This window comes from Mchenga conophoros, linkage group LG22 (assembly GCF_057382185.1).
Source record: "Mchenga conophoros isolate Kocher_MC1m ecotype Shallow Benthic linkage group LG22, M_conophoros_male_GT1.1, whole genome shotgun sequence".
Taxonomy (NCBI): Eukaryota; Metazoa; Chordata; class Actinopteri; order Cichliformes; family Cichlidae; genus Mchenga; species Mchenga conophoros.
The window spans coordinates 31,326,949-31,348,676 of NC_140546.1; the positions used below are offsets into that span (position 1 = coordinate 31,326,949).

At 41.3% G+C, this 21,728-nt stretch overlaps 1 protein-coding gene across 3 annotated transcripts in view; it reads left to right on the top strand.

Moving 5' to 3' along the window:
- Positions 1-5,938: 5,938 nt before the first annotated feature.
- The window catches only part of kcng2 (potassium voltage-gated channel, subfamily G, member 2), a 46,306-nt gene continuing 30,516 nt past the window's right edge, over positions 5,939-21,728 (top strand). Inside the window, exons 1-2 of one of the 3 annotated variants that reach the window (XM_085262624.1) lie at positions 5,939-6,409; positions 19,311-20,208. In XM_085262624.1, the coding sequence (XP_085118750.1) occupies positions 19,423-20,208 (786 nt within the window). In that variant the 5' untranslated portion in view covers positions 5,939-6,409; positions 19,311-19,422. Of the gene's footprint in view, positions 6,410-11,721; positions 11,962-19,310; positions 20,209-21,728 lie in introns of those variants that run through there. The other 2 variants (XM_085262625.1, XM_085262626.1) reach the window with 2 other exon arrangements.

A 21,728-nucleotide genomic window follows, 5' to 3' on the forward strand; every position in this document is an offset into this window, starting at 1 on the left:
AGAGGACACGAGGCTGGAAACATGCCATGACCATAATCACAGGTTTAGCAGCTCGTTACTCATGGCCAAGCCCCTTCATCCTCCCGCGGAGGGGAGTTGAGATGATGAAGTCTAAGTTTATTATGTATCCACATGGCTGATGCAGCATATTTTGAGCATGGTAATTCATCAGTGTCAGATGCTTGTGGAGTGCCGCTAATAGCTGTATCAGTGTGGCTCATAGTTATCTCTCAGGGTCTAAACCCACTGCAATGGGGGTTTTTTTTGTTCCTAGCTGTGTTTTGATTCTTTTAACCCTCCTTGACTACATAATCTTTTCATGTAAAGGATAAAAACCAAGAATAGCTGTGTGACCCAAAATGGTTAAATTAAATATGATTTTCAACAACAACAACAACAACCAGAAACCTTCCATTTTCATCTCATCAAGTGATGTGAACTGAAGGCACCTTGAATAACAAGTTCAAACACAGGAAAAGTTTGGAGTCAGGCTGCTGAGAGAGACAGATGTATGCAAGGGATGGGAAGCAGATTAAAAATGTCTGTCACCAGACTAAAGGAGCCCAAGAGGATCTGATTCCTCTGTGTGGGTAGAGTTAGCTCATGAAACACACACAGAAAAACACAGTCCTTGTTGGAGGCACAAGGAGGGGAAAGGGCTTGAAGAGTTCACATCCCGTGAAAAGCAGGCATAACACAATGTATTTTTAAAAAGCCCTATTAGATTTCCCCAAATTTAAAGGATCTCTTTAAATCAACTCTCCTTTGTCTTTTCTCCCATCCCAACTCAAGGCGGAGGCAGAAGATACCACAATTTCAATATTTCTTTTGCACTGGTTACAAAGAGTTATGTGGATCCAACTGCTGACAAAGTACATAGTAAACTAAAAAGATCACTGATGAAACTATATAGTGAGCAAACAGAGATGAACAGTTATAGCAGAGGGAAAGAAATCCAATAAACCAAGTCAACCAACAAGAGAAGCATAGGAGGATGATGGACGACATGAAGAAACATCAGACGACAGCTTGACAATGACTAAGGAAGACAGTAGGTGACTACATAGACACGAAGGAGAGGGATGACAAAGCAGAGGTGAATTCAATCTAGGAAATAATGAGAGAGGAAACAAAAATAAAGGGATGAAATAAAAACACTAAAAACTACAAAAGGAAGCTGAAAGTAAACAGAAGAACAAAGACTAACACGACAAACAAGAACAATCACTCCAGGCAAGACGAAGACACTCGTGTATGCAAGCGCACGAGAAACACAAAAGAACCAAAACAGAGATCAAGGATTATTTACAAACACCAGCACACTTTCTTTTCAGCGTGTTCATTAGCGATGCCAATTGAGTGGTGTTTCTTGACTCTAATCTTTAAAGCAAGTCTTTGTCATTTTTTAACAGTAGCATCCCCAGGCTTCTACCTTTCTACCTTTAAAACCCGGAGAGCAGCCAAATGGCTGGTAGGCTTTTAGCTAAGCTTTAGCTTCAGCCAAGTGGAAGCTAAATTGGCTAGTCATTCATATGTATATTAGGTTGTTACCTGGGAATTCTGGAGGGAGGGGAGTGGGGGTTTGAGTGGATTGAGGAATTTCCCTGCGAATCTTGTTGACTGTGCCGAGGATGGTGGTTTTCCGTCTAAGAAGTTTTTGCGCAAGTGAAAGCGATGTGAAAAAATTGTCCGTGGTAACATTTCTGCCCTTGTCTAGGAATGGTTCCATCAGCCTCATTACTACATTTTCAGAAAGTCTCTCCCCAGTGGGACGATTGGGGTCCTTGCCAAGATATGGGAAGACATTGCAAATGTACTTGGATTTTAGGTCGCAAGCCACCCAAAACTTGATCCCAAACTTGTCAGGTTTACTTGCAATATACTGCAGGAAACAGCACCGAGTCTTTGATGGGAAAAGCTGTTCATCAACGGTGATATGTAGACCAGGGTTGTAGCACGTGATGCAGTTGGTGACAAATGATCCCCACACACTGGAAATTGCAGCGAACTTATCAGTCTTTGCTCGATCACTGCGGGTGGACTTGTCATCAAAGCGTAGGTGTTGCATGATGTCTTGGAAGCGGTTTCGTGCCATAGTTCCAATTATCTGTGGGTTTCCCAGGTTTGCTGACCAGCAGTCATTTAGAGATGGAACCCTGTTAATCCCCCGCAAGATGACAATTGCAATAAATGCCATTAGTTCAGGGAGGTCCATGAACCAATGAACATGCTCCATGCACCACTCAGCAGGCCATTTGTAAATATGTGTACAAATGGTTGGTTTTTTGTACTGTTTTTATCAATAAATCTCAGCAACAAAGGACATACACCCATGTGTGTTGATTTCTCCCTAAGATGGCAAACTGAAACACTCCAAGTTGGTGACTTTTGGAGATTTATTTCCCTGGATGATTGAGAATGCATCAAGATGAAACACAAAAGGAAGTGCACAGCTTTTAGCAGCTCCCCCACCCCCTTAATCACACACCCCCACTCCCCTCCCTCCAGAATTCCCAGGTAACAACCTAATATACATATGAATGACTAGCCAATTTAGCTTCCACTTGGCTGAAGCTAAAGCTTAGCTAAAAGCCTACCAGCCATTTGGCTGCTCTCTGGGTTTTAAAGGTAGAAAAGCCAAATGGCTGCTCTCCGGGAGTTTAAGAATCCACTGCATGCTTTTGTCAAATAAAAGCAAAATTAGCGGTAATGATGGGAAAAATGAGTCCTTTGTCACCAACTTGTTCACCTCCTTTTTGCATAGAATCGTGAATAATTATGTGGTTTCTCAGATAATCTCTCAATCTGTCAGGACTGAGAGCGAACCAGTCTAAGTCCAGTTTAACTCACTGGCTTGCTCTCATCTGTTTGCTGCCGTAAGCATTATTACTGTACAATTAGTCTGACTCAATTTGGAGTCATTTCCAGTTACCATTAGGTGTCTCACTGGCTTAACTTTGCACAGTTAATGACACAAGAGGCATTCAGGTTTATTTAAAACAGAGGTGACAAACTCATTTTCCAGTTAGTATGATCAGTCTGCTGTAATTACATGTGGATTGCAACAGACCACAATAAGTCTGCAAAGTTGCAAAACTTCATATGTAATAATAATGGGTCCTCACATCTCTTCCCCTCACACATTCAGCACTGGCTCTCCCCAGGGCTGTGTACTAAGCCCACCCAGAGAACATCATTGTCAAATTTGCTGATGACACAACAGTGATGGGGCTGATCACAGGGGGAAATGAGGCGGCTTACAGAGATGAGGTCCTGAGACTGGGAGAATGGTGTGGATCTAACAGAACTGCCCCTGCCCCCTACACATCAACGGAGAATGTGTAGAGCGAGTGGAGTCCTTCAAATTCCTTGGCGTCTACATCTCTGCAGACCTCTCCTGGGCAGCTAACACCACGGCCCTCAAGAAAGCAGCGGCTACACTTCCTAAGGGTGCTCAGGAAGGAGCAACTACACACCCCGCTGCTGGTGACCTTCTACAGATCCACCATCGAGAGCCTGCTGACCTATGCAGCGACAGTGTGGCACGCCAGCTGCACGGAGGCAGACAGGAAGAGACTGCAGAGGGTGATAAACACAGGACAAAAACTCATCAGCTGCCCCCTGCCCTCCTTGTCTGCTGTCTACAACTCCCGTTGTCTTAGTAGGGCCAGAAACATTTTAAAGGACACTGCCCACCCCGGCTACCATCTTTTCAACCTACTGCCCTCTGGCAGGCACTATAGATCTGTAAGAGCCAGAACAAACAGACTCAGGGATAGCTTATTCCCCAAAGCCATCACCATACTCAACTCAAACTTTCACAAAAGTTTTCTGCACTGAAATATTCTCTGCCTGTCTGTCTCTGTGTATTTATATTTATAGTAAGTGTATAGTTAAATTATTATTGTATAGTTTTTATAATGTGCTATAAGCACATGTGCACTTTTATAGAGCTGTTTCCAATTTAATGACAATAAAGGCTTTCAATTTCAATTTTAATAATGTTTTATCGTTTTATTTAATCAGTTTGTTAGACTTTAGAAATAATTTTAAGTTTCCCTGCTGGCATCACCACAGCACAAATAACATTTTATTAAAAAATAATAAGAAATACAAGAATATAATAAGAAAAAACTATTTTATGAGTGGTTCTGAATTATGTTCAGTGGCTTTCGTAGGTTGCAAATCCCAAATAACGAAGTTAAATTTTAAACAGTTATTGTTTTATTTTTATGCATTATCATGTGATTCAGCACCACTTTAGTCAAAACAAGATTGTTATTGTCTTCTGCAATGATGGTTCAGGGACCTTCCTGAACAGCCAAATGTATACATGGAAATGCTCTCTCAGCCAGAGTCTGAGAGAGCAGCCAGATTCCAGCATGGGTGAAATAAATGTGGAAATCATCTAAACTGATACGACACAACATGAAAGGTGAAGCTGGGGTGTGGGTGGGATGCAAAGCAGCTTGCAGATGCACAGAAACTGTGGGAAATCTAAAGCAGCTGAAGTTTAAGGCACTACATATGGCCAAGTGGCTGTATAGAAAAATATCACCTGAGTCATCAACCAATGGGCTCACACAGACATCAGCTAATATTGATTTAAATTTTGGATATTACACAGACCGTGTAAAACTATTCATAGAAATTCACTGCCTGTATAATAAATAGTTACTGAACAAGCTGATGCCAAAGCAGTACTCATATATATATGCCTGCTGTATGTGCTTATCATTAACAACAACACATATCACATCACCTTGAAAGATTTGTAGACAAATATGTATCTTTTTAAATTAAAAAATATCAGTTGCACATATATCAGGATCATTCCATGGTTTAACCCCAACAATAGAAATACACCTTTGCTTAATCTGTTTGTTAAAGAAGTTACAAAAATGAAGAAAAAAAAACCAAACAAAAACTTTGTGCACAGTTTTTGAGTAGCATACCCGCCGTTTAAAAACTGTGGGCTGATCGACCTAAAAACAACAATAAATTCATTAGTTAGATTACAAAAAAGAGCAATACGGGTCATTAACAATGCTATGATCACACAGTCTGACATTTTATGATCTACTTTATCTTAAAATAGTTTTTAAAGCAAATTAAAAGAATAATTATATATTAACTTCATTATCACCGCCACGGAGCAGCCATTCCATATGGTAGTCTAATTTAATGCCACCTGTTGAAGGGTAGTTTGTGCAGCCAGCATGCCACTGCTAAAAACAAATGCCTGCACTTGATTACATTTTGAGTAGGTGAAAATTGCTCCTATTTAAATCTCAGGCCTGTCGTTTTTTTAAATGTCAGAGCAACAGCAGCTTTAACCCCGAGCTGTTAGCAGATATCCTGCAAATGGATTCTTCCGCCGCCATCCCCATTGTTTGCTCTAGCATCAATCAGAGTCCTGCAATTACTGGCGGCTGTCTCTCATTTTCAATGCACTCAGCTGTTGACAGAACGTACTGGTGTTGTTAAAGGCTGTCTTTCAGCTCCGCAAAGCCACACCCACTGAATCAGCTGGGTGCGTCTGCCTCTCGAAGGGCCAAAGCGCAAAGACGTTGAACTTTATTCACTTTATTGGCTACTTCTTTCAGTTTTCCGCTGCATTGGGAAGCTTTTTTAATTCATATCAGACAACAAAGATGAGAATCAGAGGTCCTAAAATACATAAATAAATAAATACATTTTGATCAATACCTAAATGTTAAAGAAAAGATTCTAAATTAAGGCATTAGATGTGCTGGGATCCTAAAAACAAACCAAAGAAAATTGAATTCTTATTTCAAATGTAAACTAAAACATTCCCATGGAAAGAAAAGAAATGATGAGAGTTTAATCTTATCACAAGCGAAGGGGAAGGGGAAAAGATACCAAACACTCCCCCCTGACGCTGTGAGAAGCGGTCCTGCTCTCCCAGGCGCGCAGTTAGTCAGAGCGCACCGCGGAGCGCGCAGATCCGGACGCACCTGAGCAGACGGAGCGCAGCGGCGTGGCCGTCGGAGAGCTGCACACAGCTCTTCACCTGTTCTGAGCCACACGCACACAAACACACACACGCACACGCTTCTCCGCAACATCTGCCACGTCGCCTCTGATGATGAAGAGACGGGGACAGCCCGGACAGAGTCTTCGCGGGTGTGGAGCATTTCTGCGTCCCCTGGCGTCTCCGCTGGACCACATGATTGAATTTTAACGCAGATCGTTTTCGATCGTTCAAACCGGTGACTTTGAGAAGCCTTGAAACGCCGGTGCGGGCTGTGTGTGAAGCTCGGTGCTTCGTTCTCACTACAATGTCCCAGACCATCTGCGTGGGAAACTTACAGGCATGCTGCACGCGGAGGGGCGCGTACGTGCGAGCGGGCTGAAACAGATGGACGCAAGCCCAGCGACACACCGGGTAAGTCTGACAACTGCAAAACATCACATTACAGGTTGTTTTTTTGTTTTGTTTTTATTTGTTGCCTCGGTAGAGACAGCATAGTCAGTCTTAGACATGCAAGCGCTCAAATATTGACTGAAGAATAAGAGAGGCACTGCCGGCTTTTCCTCTTTTAAACTCACAAATATGACAAACTTCCTCCATTTCACTGGACTATCCCATTAATTATTCTATAGCGAGCAGTAAAGTGGCTACAGAGGATACTAGGTCCAACGAATACATTCATAATATCCTCCAATTTTTTTTCTCCATTAGATTATAATTTCTGTAATGTTCCTGAAGGGACTTCCAGAAGTGTCGTTAAGGTGCTTAGTTGCATCTCTTCCTGTTATGCTATTATTAGGTAATTCCTTTAGGCAGCACAAGGAGTACTACGGCCTGCTTTCTTTAATTTAAATATGTTTTCATGCATATTAAATAGTCACCTTGCCTTTAAGGAGCCTCTTCCCAGCAGCCTCCTGCTTTAAATGTGCTCTAGAGCAGGGTTAACGAGCACCAAACCTTGACCTGTCATCTCAAGAGGAAGACTATTTGATTTTTCTGTCAATATTTGAGCAATGGAGTTGCACCGTGACTAGAAGAGAAGCTTCAAAAAAAAGAAGCACCCCCATTCTTTTTTTTCTTGTTTTTCCTGTGTGGATTGCCTGTATAAACATGCCAGCACCTCCTCCTGCTGGGATCATTAACCTGCTATAAAGGGATGCAAATGTTTCTTTCCCCTGAAATGTAAATCTGTGTGTTAAAGCACGCCCCACCCTTCCTGTGCGGTGGGGAACATGGCTATTGTCTTGCCTATTAAAAATATGTTGGTTTATCAAGTTCACCCTGAAAGCAAACAGTTCCACCAACTTATTTCCCTCATTAGCCTTCCTCCTCCTCCTCCTCCAGCTGAAGGTTGAGCTAACAGAAGGAGCAGAGAAGCCTGCAGATTCTTGGGACATGATAGATGGAAGGTAGAAAGCTGCTGCTCTGCTTGTGTTCTTTGTTAAGGAACATAATGGGAATATTCATTATGTGGAACTAGGCAGCTTCTTCTCCCCCCCCCCCCCCGATGTTTGTTCCCTAAACTCCATCTCCATCCTAACTGGCCCCACCATCAAATAGATACTTTCCATTGCAGCAATTTATTCAACCCATTATCTTCCCCTCCCTATCTCATGCTTTGAGAAATCCAGTCCTTTGAATTAGCTGATTGACACGGAGTGTTGGGCTCAAAGGGAAGGTTTCATTTTCAAATTGAAACGGTCACGTACTTATTAAACTTCTATAAAAAGTAGTAATGATGTAAAATTTGAGAGGATTTGGACGGACTTGTATGAAAGCAACTGGAGCAACTTTTTTTAAAAGAGAAAAACAGGCCCATGATTGATTCCATTATAAATAACGCATAAGTAAAAAGCACAGAGCAAAACACGCTGCTCAAAAAAGACACTTTTAAGTCTGCTGTGTTGCTATTAGATGCCTCCTGACAGAGAATACACAGAATAAAGCTAAAAGTTAGATCCAAAACCTCAGCACTGATACAGTGTGGCTAACACTCTACAGATGCACAAAAGACAACACAATCAAAATGTTGCATGAAAAGGAGAATTTACTGCATCACAGTTTGTTTCAGCTGTTGGCCCTGCAGCCTGAAATCTTGACCACCACTTGTTTGGTGTTCAGTTGCCCCAGTGTGTGAGCGTTTGTCATTTTTTACATGAAAAAGATTAAAAATAAATAAATAAAAGAGCTCCCTAAAATTTGGCTGTGCAGGTGGTTCATCAATTACTAATAATTTGAGCAGAAGAATGGAAGGCTGCTGGCTGTAGCAAGCAGCTAGGCTGACCACATTGTGTGCTTGTGAGTCAAAATAATTGAGTGCAGTCAATGGACACAACTGTGTTTTTTTCCCCTCTTAAGCTGCTGAGGTGTAAGTGTCCCTAATCTAAACTCTGTGCCTGCACATACGCAATTTCTGGCTTCTGAAAATTGTTTTTCCAAGTCATGGCAATCAAAAGATCCAAAATAATTACAAGGTAATGATTTAATGTGCATGAAAGCATCTCTAAATGAAAGAATGCACCCTGTAGTACTGCCACTAAGCACCTCAAGGACACTTATAGAAGCCCCCTCAGGAACATCACAGGAATGATGATGCAATGAGCTGAAAAAATACTGGCGGCCAGAGATACCCCTCAGTCTCCCAGTCTCCACCTATAATATGAATTTCAAAATTCTCAAGTGATCACATTCACGAGATTTTCAGAAAACTTGACCTCTGACCCGAGGTCAAAGTTGACATGACATGTTTACTGTATGTTGACAATCGCACCACACTTGTAAGGCTAACAATATAAAACTTTTTGTCAGTTTTCAACAAATAAATCATGAATCATGTTGACCTTGAAGACCTTGATGTAAGGCAACTTTTTATGGACTGTGAACATGACCCCACAAAGTTTTATTGGTATTCAAAACCTTTTAACCTATCGTGTTTACAGGTAGAACAACAGCCACACAAACACTGCCAAATAATTGATTAATTGTTGTTGAAGTTGGACAGCTCCGTACATTCATCTTTGAGCTCTAGTAGTAGAGCTCAAAGAGTAGCTTTGCACTATTCTCAGTTTAAATGTAACCCTTTTTAAGCCATACTGGGCTTTGATGCTACCCTTTGGGTTCTTCCATTGCCAGAAAAAATCATTTTAGTTTCCTTCCCTCTCACTTTAAACCAGCTTTCTTCTGATTGGCTGGATCTGGCAACAGAGAGTTCTACATAAATCCAAGGAGCTGAAATGGAGCGTCTAGAATTGTCAGCAGCCTGAGCTTCTGGCTCACAGGGGTTTCTTTTGCATACATATACCTCATTATTTGACGCTTTTCCCATGTTTAATATGATCCTGTGCCACTGTAACAGTATAAAGAAGAGTATTATAGATTCAGTTGAATCACAATCATCAGTTGCTGCAGCCTTAGTGTTTTTCTTTTAGCTACAAAATGTACTTTGATCAAACTTACAGTGAGTGCAGTGTAGGTGGGTCAGTGCTGCAAGGCTCATTTCTGCCTTTGCATCTCTTTCCCGGTCTGATCTGCAAAGCTGGATCTCCAAAATATTCCGGTTCAAAATGAACAGTCGCGCAAGTGCATTTTTTAAGCTTTCAAAGCAGTGTACATAAATAATAGGCTTTGGGTTACGGAAAGCCAACCCATTTAGCCCATTTATAATTCACAGTGTGGAAAGCATCCCATACTGGTTTGCCAGTTTCAATTATGAACATTAGGTATTGAATCCATAACAAAGGATCTGTTATTAAGTGAGACAAAACCTGGCTGGACAAAACCATCAGCTTCCATGAGTCATAATCTAATAGGTACTCTGTGCTGCTTCCCCTGAGTGGTACATATGTGATTATGCCGTGAGAAGCACTCTTTCTGTGATTATTGCAGTTTGCGTCATTCTAGATTATGAAATAATTTTCTCAGAGATGATTGCTGCACCTATACTGCTGGCAAGAAACTCAACGGTGCTCATAATTTCGAGCAGGGCTTTCAGCGGCCAAAAAGTCATCCAGAGGGTAATCATCAGTGATTTAGCAGCCGGTCAGGTGAAGGTTCGGTGTCAGTCAAAACAGACGTCTGCTTCAGGCCTTTAACAAAGACGGAGGCTGAGTGGATGTGGGAAGGCAAATGCATCAGTGATGCGAGGATGGCATATTTATGCAAAGACTCATGTAAATTGTATTTTCATGAGCAGTTGGAGGTAAAAGAGCAATTCATATTTCAAGAGTTCTCTGTCTTCTTCACTTATTATTTCTGAAGAGGGACAGAGAGAAAGGTGACTCTTTTACTTTCAATATTTCCAATATTTGGGGTTGAAGGTCACCTGGTGTGACAAAAGCCTTTTTTTATTAAAAATAAAAGGCTGTAACTGTAACTTGAGCTGTGATACCTCAACCTATTGGGGATGTTGGATGTCCTGTTTTATTAAATTAGAATTGCTCTGGAATTGAGAACTACTGGATCAATGTGCTAAAGCCAGAGCATCCTCATCCCATCCCATAACATACCGACGATTTATCACGTCCCGACGCGCCTCACAGTAACGCTCGCGGCGGTAACACATGCTACAGCCATCTATTCCAGCCCTAACCCTAACCTTGACCCTATCAGATGGTGTTTTCCAAAGTGATTTATGATCAGCGCATAAAACACATTAACATGTATAGATTCAGTCCAAATGGCTCTCATGCCTCCGAATGTGCAACATACCGGCGGTATGTGACGACCTGGGATGAGAACGAGTTGGCTAAAGTTAAAAATTAGACTAAGTGTCCAAAATCATTCATTTCACTACCTCCTGCCCCGTATACATGTTTAGGGTGTTCTGTGTGGTGGATTATAGGGAGCACATCTGATAAATTTAAAACCACTTAGATCCATAGATAATGTATAAAAGATAAAAGAAAATGGAGCCTGTGTTTTCTCTAATGGTCAACAGGGGCCAGCTCCTCTGGATCCACAGAGAGTAAAAGGCAGCTTGGCTTTCTTGATCCATTCCCTAAATCAGCACTATCCTGATGAGTTTGCTGTCCTAAATCAATGGTTTCTAGTCTTACTGAATACAAGATGATATGCATTTTAGAAATGCTAGCCCTATTAGTGTTGAAAGGATGATTTTAAAAAAAGGATTCACTTAAGTCTGGAGCAAACTTTTCGCCAGTGCACGATTGAGTATGCAGAGTCCATACATCTGTTTTCAAAAAGCTGAGATGACAGCGGCCAAATGCTCTGTTCAAAGTTTAACATCCATATTATGCTACATCCATTTTAAATGGCCAAGTACGTTAATATCAACATGCAGCGAATATATATTTACTGCATGGTTTGTTATGTCCATCTGGGATGTTTCTACGATGACGGTGTACATCGATAATGCAGCGGCCAGAGGTGTGGACTCGAGTCACATGACTTGGACTCGAGTCAGACTCGAGTCATTAATTTTATGACTTTAGACTTGACTTGAAAAAATGTTCTAAGACTTGTGACTTGACTTGGACTTTTACACCAATGACTTGGGACTTGAATTGGACTTGAACCGGTTTACTTGAAAAGACTTGATATTTTACCCCAAATATAAAATTTAACATGCATATTATATAGAGATTGAAAATGTGACGTCATTCATGGGTAGAACCGCAAAGGATTCTGGGAACTCGTGGCAAGCGGTACTAGCGCACGCAGGCTTTCAATTGAAATCAGTTACACAGCGATAAAAAGAAACACAAAAATGTCAAGAAGCTGTTGTATCATTAACTGCAATAGCCGGTCGCATGACAGCCACGGGAAGCCGACGGGTAAAGAGATCGGTTGTTATCGGATTACGTCGTTGAAGAGAAATTGTTCGAGCCATGTTTCCAAAGTAACAAAGACGCGACGGATGGTCTGGATTGCAGCCATTAAAAGATCAAATATAACGTCCCAGAACACTCCAGCTCACAGGTTAGTCTGCTCCAAGCAGTTCCACAAAGGTCAGTCTGCTGTTGTAGTTAATACGTCATTTTTCTTAACATAATTGGTGATATAGGTTACAAGCAAGTCTGGCGCTGAACAGAAATTGTCGCGCTATGCTCCTTTGTTTATTGTGCATAAATAGTGAATTGTCCTGACACAATATTGTGTTTCGCTTCTGTTATTATGGTACATTGACAAAAACATATACTTTTATTCACAGGATAAAACTGTTGTTTTGTATCACTAATTGCCCAGTACGATTACAGCATACAATATTATTGTCACTGCTACATTTCTGTGATGGGTACCAGAAATTATTTCCACTGCTAATTAATTACCGTTGATCTCAAAGGTCCTATTAATAAACGGTTAAGGAATGTGTATTTATGACGACGATTTGTGAGACTGGTAAACTTATGATACGTACGATGGTCTTTCGTTCTACACGGTGCATTTCAAGGTCCTGCACCCATCCGTCGGTAAACTGTACCTGGGCTTGTTGCAGTGACCGGAAGTTACTAAACTTCATGAGTGTATGCACTCACTCCAAGAACCGTATGATTATAAATATGCATATAAATATGCTAAGATGAGATAGCTGACTTCATCTAACTAGCAAATGTTGTCCAGGCTACGTTGGTGATGCAGTTTTTTTTAATGTGTATGATATTTTTGTCATGCGATTTCAAAGCCGGTCCTACAACCGCATCCAAGAATAACATGCAGCTTATCTCAGAACTGTCGGTGAAAATTATTCTTGGAGCTAGGTTTAATTGAGCTGCATTTTAAAGAGGTGCAATTTCACAATTTGTGTATATTTTCTAAGTTCACTATTTTGTCATGTGTTGAGAAAAACACAGATTTTAAAATTACATGGTCTAATATTTACATTTAGCATAACTGCAACATTATTTTTTCGTTTTTTTTTTTTTTAAAGACTCGAAAGGACTTGAAATTCAAAGTTTCAGACTTGTGACTTGACTCGGACTTTTACACCAGTGACTTGAGACTCGACTCTGACTTGCCTGACATTACTTGAGACTTGACTTGAGACTTGAGGATAAAGACTTGAGACTTACTTGAGACTTGCAAAACAATGACTTGGTCCCACCTCTGGCAGCGGCCGTTATGTTTAGTGTGGTATTGTGAGCACTGCCATAAGAATGATGGTGCCAAAAAACAAAGTGAGGCTTATAATAAAAACCCCTAAATTAAATAAAGATAGCTATAAGGTCCTTCTGTGTAAAAGTAGGTGAGATATTTTGTTTTAGATATGAACCTCTGCTCTGGCTTGGGGAAATGCCAGGAGGGCCATCAGTGTCCACATGAGTGTACGAACAAAAAGTCACAGCATACAAGGAAAAAATAAATAAATAAATACATAAATAAATAAATACATAAATACGTTTTAGATACGTTTTAATCGATATTAATGTTCTTTTTCCAATAAAGGAATGAATAACTTCCTCATCTAGTTTTTTCTCAAACATCTAAAGCTACAAGACTTTAAACAGATGTTTTGAGTTTTGAAGATCCTACACCTTAAAAAGAAACAGGTTTTATTTGTGTCTTTTTGTGTCTAATTAGAATTGGGACTGAACTAACTCTTGTTGAGTTTTATTGGAAGGACTAGTTACAGCTTTTCATTTTTAAGGGGATAAAGAGACTGAAAAACTAAGCTGGATGTGTACAGGGTCGTTCTAAAAGAACAACTAAGCTTAGCAGAGTACCCCGCAATGCTCGGCAAGCTTGCTTTTCTACATTCATAGCTGATCACAAGAACAACCCACACACTTTTCTCTACTATCAGCTGCCTTCTTACCCTAAAGCTAAACCTATTTAACCTCACTTCAAGATGTGAGGGCTCTGCAGTCTCTTTCAGAGATATCATGAATACCATCAGACAGGATATTTGAACAAAAATGTTTTTGTGTACATGCTACGAGAAGACGCTCTGCCCTTCTTCTCAGCGATGAAATATAATTGAAACTGTCAACAAAGCTCTGCTTGGAGATGTGGGCGGTGAGCGATCTTAAAACATGTGATCTTGACCCCAAGTTTGTGGCTGTCTTGAGTATGTTGAGCTAAAAACTGAAAAATCAGTCTTTGCTCACAGGCAGCTGCTTTACCTGCAGCTCTTTAACCCTGCCGTTATTAAACAGCTGCAAAAGGAAACTGATGTGAACCCTTTGAGTTTTCTGTGGTCTATGAGACAGACTTTACATTACACGAATGTCCAGTGTTTATTTGAGAAATTCGAGTCTGTTCTGATTGCAGTAAAACTAGAGCTTAATGGACAGAGGATTTTTAAGACTGATACCAGTACTGATATTTGGTGAAATTGGCCATTATTTTTTTTCCTCAGAAACACTAAATTTAAATATTTGATATATTTAGATATTTCTGAGTCCTTACTAAGATAATATGCCACTACCATTTAAAATATTAAGATGTTGGTTTATTTTAATACCAATACTGTATTTCGGCAGATAGACAAAAACTAATATGTATGCAGGACTGATATAATAGGCAGAGAAGCTTAACTTTATTTGGGAGGGGGTTATTATGATAATTATGATCACTGCTCATGCAGTTGTGCTCATAAGTTTACATACCCTGGCAGAATTTATGACGTCTCAACCATTTTTCAGAGAATATGAATCATAACACAAAAACTTTAATGTCACTCATGGTTAGTGGTTGGCTCAAGCCATTTATTGTCAAACAACTGTGTTTACTCGTTTTAAATAGTAATCACTACACAAACTACCCAAATGACCCTGATCAATGGTTACACAGCCTGGTGATTTGGTCTAATAACATGCACACGACTTGAAACAAAAAGGTAAGAATGGCTATTAAAGATAAACATCTTCACCTGTGATCTGTTTGCTTGTAATTGGTGGGTGTGTATAAAAGGTCAGTGACTTTCTGGACTCCTGACAGACTCCAGTGCTGCTGTACTGATGTTTTTTGGATTCAAAGTCGTGGGTAAAGCAAAAGAATTGTCAAAGAATCTGCGGGAAAAGGTAGCTGAACTCTATAGAACAGGAAAGGGGTATAAGAAAATGTCAAAACAATCAGCAGTGTTCAAACTCTAATTGCAAAGTAGAAAATTAGGGGTTCTGTTGAAACCAATGCATGGTCAGGTGGACCAACTAAAATTTCAGCCACAACTGTCAGAAAAACTGTTCAGGATACAAAGAAAAACCCAGAAATAACTTCAGGTGAAATACAGGACTCTCTGAAAAAAATGTGGTGTGGCTGTTTCAAGAAGAAAGAAAGTGTACTTTATTGGTCCCCGTGGGGAAAATCCCTCTCTGCATTTAACCCATTCACTCAGTGAAGCAGTGGGCAGCCATTGGAGCAGTGTGTAGGGACGGTACCTTGCTCAGGGGTACCTCAGGGTAGCTGTTCAGGGGAATCGAACCCCCGACCTTCCAATCACGGGGCCACCACTCTACCTACTGAGCTATCCCTGCCCTTGATGCACAATAAACACAATAAACAACATTTTGTAAGTGTTCCACTTACAAAATGCCAAACAGCACAGAGACGAGCATCAAACCTTCTGGAACAAAGTCATTTGGAGTGATGAGACGAAAATGGAACTTTATGGCCAAAACCATAAACACTACATTTGGAGAGGATTTAACAAGGCCTGTAATGAAAGGTACACCACTCCTACTGTGAAACTTGTTGGTGGATCACTAATGTTTCAGGGATGTGTGAGCTACATAGGCACAGGGAATTTAGTCAGAAGTGATGGCGATATGAGTGCAGTAAGTTATCAAAAAAAAAAAATACTGGAGAAAAATTTGCACTCATCAGCTCGGAAGCTGTGCATTGCAACATGTGAATGATCCAAAACAGAAGGCCAAGTCGACCTCTGACTGGCTACAGCAAAATGAAGCGAATGTTCTGGAGTGGCCATCTCATTATCACTGAACCAATCTGAGTTCATGCAAGACAGCCCAAGAATTTATAGGAACTGGAAGCTTTTTACCAGGAAGAATGGGAAGCTTTACCATCTGAGAAGATAAAAAAGCAGCATTCACAACTACCAGAAAAGACTTAAAGATGTGATTGATGTTAAAGGGGGCAAAACACAGTATTAAGAACTGAGGTATGTAAGCTTTTGATCAGAGTCATTTGGGTAGTTTGTGTAGTGATTATGATTTAAAAAGAGTAAACACAGTTATTTGACAATAAATGGCTTCAGCCAACAACTAACCATGAGTGAAATTAAAGTTTTTTTCGTTGTTATGATTTATATGCTCTGAAAAATGGTTAAGAAATCATGAATTCTGGCAGTGTATGTAAACTTATGAGCAAAATATTATATTTAGAATTTTTAGATAATCGGGGAGGGGCCTCATCAGATTCAGCAAAACAGTGAACATCAAAAAACATCGTTAATGAAGACTACACATCAGCAAATGCAGTCTGGTGGCCAAACTCTTGCTGCAAATGCTTTAATGTTTCATTTACTTGGCTAGAAATGTAGGATTTTCACGACTAAATAAATCCTTATTTGACATGTTATTCGTTCGTGGTTTGCCATCTTCCTATATAGCTTGAATTTATTCTCTCTGTACTTTTTTAGCCACCCTGGGGTGCAGTGTCATGCTCAATAAACTGCTCCTGTCAGAACCACTTTTTTGAGTTGCTGTAGAGGTGACGCTCTCTGAACCCCACCCCGGGAGAAAACGACCTGTTTCAGACTGATTGGCCCCACAAATAGAAGAGGAAACTGAGGATAGCTGGAGGGGTCCAACTCTTAATTTGTTGTGACGATATTCCGAGTCTCTCTACATCAGCTCCACTGCCTTGGGTCCAGTCCAGTCATTCTCAGCAAACAGGATCACAGGCCTTTGCTATACATATCTGGTTTATGTGTGCAAATACCCATGTTACGTAAAGCAAAGGGTTATGAACTGAACACAACAAATATGTAATTAGAGTCAAAGAGTTTCTGAAGATGAGAAAAGATGTGCAAAGAAGCAACGAAGAAGCAACACGTTTGTCTGTGTGATCAGCGAGTGATGACACAAGTCTGATTCAGCAACAACAGCAGGCATTCAGGCATCACTGCAAAACTCAATCAGAAATGTGAAAAAGCAAGACTTCTTGCTTCAACAGCACTGATTTGTAGGTAGATTGTTTTTACAAACAAACAAACAATTTTGCTGTTATTTTCAGAAGATGATCTTTGGAGAGATACTGAACCCCAAGTAGTCCTATCAAGAATTCATCCCAGTGTGAATGTTACATAGAAAGCACTTAGACATAGAAAAAAGTGTTTGTTTGAATAGGTCTGAGTAGGTGAATGAGGCATGCTTATAAATGCTTCGAGTGCTCCAGTAGTGTAGAAAAACACACAGTTCATTTGCCATTTATAAGAAAAAAGGTAATGCTTCCTCATCAAATGTGCTTGGACAGTAGAAAAACTAATTGTTATCAATATGTGACAAGACTGTAGAACTTCACACGACTGTAATGGGCTACAAGAACATCAGCAAGAGGCTTAGTGAGAAGGTGACAAAGGTTGATGTGATTAATCTGAAATAGAAGAAATATAAAATGAGCATCAATTGCCCTCGGTCTGGAACCATGCAATGTGGTCGAATGAAACCGAAATCAAATAAACTGGCATCAATTTGACCTGCCATGTTTAGAGGAAGACAAATGGTAAGTATGAGCCAAAGACTACTATCCCCGCTGTCAAGCACAGCTTTGCAGCTGTTTTTCTGCTGAGGCTACATGGTAACATTCATTCATTCATGGAGGTACCAGTGGATGGAGCCATGCCCTGTAAAGTCTTGGAGGAGAACCTCTTACCCTCAGCCAGAACACTGAAGATGGGCCTTACATGGGCCTTCTAGCGTGACAGTGACCCAAAACATACCCTCAAGCCAACAAAATGGCTAAAAAATAAGCACATTAAAGTCATGGAGCCAGTCTCCCGATCTCAGTCCTACAGGAAATCTGTGGAGGGAGCTGAAACTGATATGTGCAAACCTGGCGATCAACTACGAGAAACGCTTCCATCGAGGGTTTCTCCAACAAATTCTAAGAAATATTTTGCTTAAGGATCAAAGACTTATTTCACTCACATGGAAATCAATTCATTAATTTGAGGTAAAACAGTAAAAAAAAACCACTTTGATGAAGATAAAATATTGAACAGTATTTTAATGTCATGTGTTGTAGGTAGATCCTCTCCTGTGTTCATGTTCGTCTCAGCGTGCTGCGATTGGACCTGTGTGATGTTCTACATTTCCTACAGGATAATAAAGCGAACTTTTCACAGCCTGCTGATGCAGTGAATAGAAAAACATTATTCATTTATCTGCTTTGATTTCAAACCTCAGCATGAACTCTAGTTGCTTTTCTCTGAGCTTACGCTGCTGTTTGACTCCACATCATTTTATACAGCTATGGAAAAAATCTGACTCTTGACTGAGGTGTTTTTTTTCTTAAAAACTTTTCATCTATGTGTTCCATCTTCAGGCCAGCCAGAAAAGGAGTTAAAAGCCATGATTGCAGCTATTACTTGGTTTACTCTTGCAGCTTAAAATATACTTGGCTAGCCTGATGATATAAGTCACAAGTACAGAGAGGTCAGCTTGAAGACAGTGAGTTACCAGTTTCATAATGCCAGGAAGTTTTCCAAAGACTGGGAACTTTCTGAAGCACTAATAGTTCCCCAGACACATTAGTTTCCACTACTGCTCAGTGGGTAGGTCTGGATCTCCTGTGTGGAGTTTGCATGTTCTCTTTATGCCTGTTTCCTTTTGAAAAACATACTCATTCATGCCACTTCTCTAGGCCTCTCCCAGGATTTCATAAAAGCCCCTTAAATAGGTAAATTAGTTTGCTGATGCTTCTAAGTGGGTCATCTGTTTTTACATAATTTTTGTGTAGGATAGTGGAAAACGGGTAGACATGCGAGACAACGAAAAAAAAAACCCACTTCCCGTACACACATGCATCTACCAGCATTTCTGTGCAATCAAATGCAATAAGTAATGTCAGTCACTTCTGTAATCCTCTGTCTTCCTCTTTTACATAATTCAAAGCAGAGTACTCTCTGAGCACCTAGCACCACCTAATAGGCTTCATTAGCTTCCTCCATCTTTGAATCTACAGCTTCTCATTCACCTTTGAGTAAATCTACTAATTGCTGCTGTTACGTTCAGATGAACTGATACATTTTAGTGCTGTGTGCAAATAAAAAGTGATGACGGTGCGAAGAATGAAATCAAAGTTGCTGTCTGACCTTCACAAACCTGTCTAACTGCTCTGCATTGGCCACGAGCATGTACCTGATGTCACTTAGATATTTGTCTTTTCTGTCATATAGAGACGCGCTGTGCTGCTGAATGGGTGACGAGCTGCGACTCACGTCACCAGCCCTGTGAAACCACCTCCCATCGCATCGTGCGGGATAGGATTCCCCCAGCAGAGCTGCAGGGATGTACCAGGAGGTGGCCTTCCTGGCAGGGAGCACTGATCACCAGTTCACCACATTCCAGTTTAAACGCTTGGAGAACCCACAAGAGGTCACATCCAAGAAGGGGTTGTTCTATAAGCGCGCTCAGCTCCTGCTTCAGCCTCAGTCTCACCGAGAGGATGGAGGTGAGATTGACCTGGCGGATGGGGCAGCCATCATCAATGTGGGTGGCATTAAGTACCACATACCCTGGTCCACGCTGGATGAGTTCCCTCTGACGCGACTGGGGAAGCTACGGGCTTGTAGCAACGAAGCAGAGATCATGGACGTGTGCGATGATTACGACGGCAGCTGCAACGAGTACTTTTTCGACCGAAACCCGTCAGCTTTCCGCATCATCGTGACTTTCCTGGCAGCGGGAAAACTGAGGCTCCTGAGGGAGATGTGTGCATTGTCCTTCCAGGAGGAGCTGCTGTACTGGGGGGTGGAGGAGAACAACCTGGACTGGTGCTGCCTCAGGAAGCTGCGATTAAGGCAGGAGGAGTACAAAGAGCAGCAGAGGCTGGAGGAGGAGGAGGGGGCCGAGCTCAACTCACCGCAGTCCTGCGAGGAGACCCAGCAGCCTGTGGAAGGACCAGAGGAGACCTTTTCAGGAGGCTGCATGCGGAGGCTGAGGGACATGGTGGAGAACCCCCACTCGGGCCTTCCAGGGAAGATCTTCGCCTGCCTCTCGGTCTTATTTGTAGCCATCACTGCTGTGACCCTGTGTGTCAGCACCATGCCCGACCTCAGAGAGGAGGAGGAGAGAGTGAGTTCTCTTCAGAAATAACTTTTTTTTTCAAAATACAGTGAGGTCAATAAGTATTGTGTGATTTTGCAAGTTATCTTACTTAGAGATCATGGAGGGGTCTACAATTTTCAGCAGAGGTGCATTTCCACTGTGAGAGACAGAATCTAAAAAGAAAAATCCGGAAATCACATTGTATGATTTTTGAACAATTAATTTGTGAATTACTGTGTCAAATAAGTAGTTGATCACTTGTTTATTGGCCAGATTTCTGACCCTCAAAGATCTGTTATTTTGCTTTCAAATAGTCCAGCTACACTCTGCTCATGATTCTAAATTTGTAGCACCTGTTTGAGATCGTTAGCTGTCATAAAGACACCTGTGCACCCCACATTCAGCCAAAGTCTAAGTAGCAACATGGGCAAAACCAAAGAGCTGTCAAAAGACACAAGAAACAAAATTGTAGACCTTCACAAAGCTGGAAAGGGCTACAATTGCCAAGCAGCTTGGTGAAAAAAGAACAACTGTTGGAGCAACTGCCAGAAAATGGAAGAGGCTAATGATGATTGTCAATGTCCCTCGGACTGGGGCCCCACGGAAGATCTCTCCTCGTGGGGTTTCAATGATGCTAAGAATGGTGAAGAATCAGCCCAGAACTACACGGGAGGAGCTGGTCAATGCCGTGAAGACAGCTGGGACCATCGTTTCCAAGGCTACTGTCAGTAATACACTAAGACGTCATGGTTTAAAATTGCATTGCATGGAAGGTTCCCCTGCTTAAGTCAGCCCATGCCCAGGTCCGTCTGAAGTTTGCCAGGGACCATCTGGATGATCCAGAGGAGTCATGGGAGAAAGTCCTATGGTCAGATGAGACCAAAGTAGAACATTTTGGTCTTAACTCCATTCGCCATTTTGGAGGAAGAAGAATGATGAGTATCATCCCAATAATACCATACCTACTGTGAAGCATGGGGCTGGAAGCATCATGCTCTGGGGGTGTTTTCCTGCTCAGGGGACAGGACGACCGCACTGTATTAAGGAGAGAATGAATGGGGCCATGTATTGTGACATATTGGGGAAAAAACTCCTTCCCTCAGTCAGAGCATTAAAGATGGGTCGTGGCTGGGTCTTCCAACATGACAATGACCCAAAGCACGCAGCCAGGAAAACCAAGGAGTGGCTCCTAAGAAGCATATCAAGGTTCTGGAGTGGCCTAGCCAGTCTCTAGACCTAAATCCAATAGAAAATCTTTGGAGGGAGCTGAAACTCCATGTTGCTCAGCGACAGCCCCGAAACCTAACAGATCTAGAGAAGATCTGTATGGAGGAGTGGGACAAAATCCCTCCCTGAACTACAGGAACCGTTTGACCTCTGTAATTGTTAACAAAGGCTTCTGTATCAATATCTAACATTTGACTTAAGTGATCAAATATTTATTTGACACAGTAATTCACAAATAAATTGTTCAAAAATCATACAATGTGATTTCTGGATTTTTCTTTTTAGATTCTGTGTCTCACAGTGGAAATGTACCTCTGCTG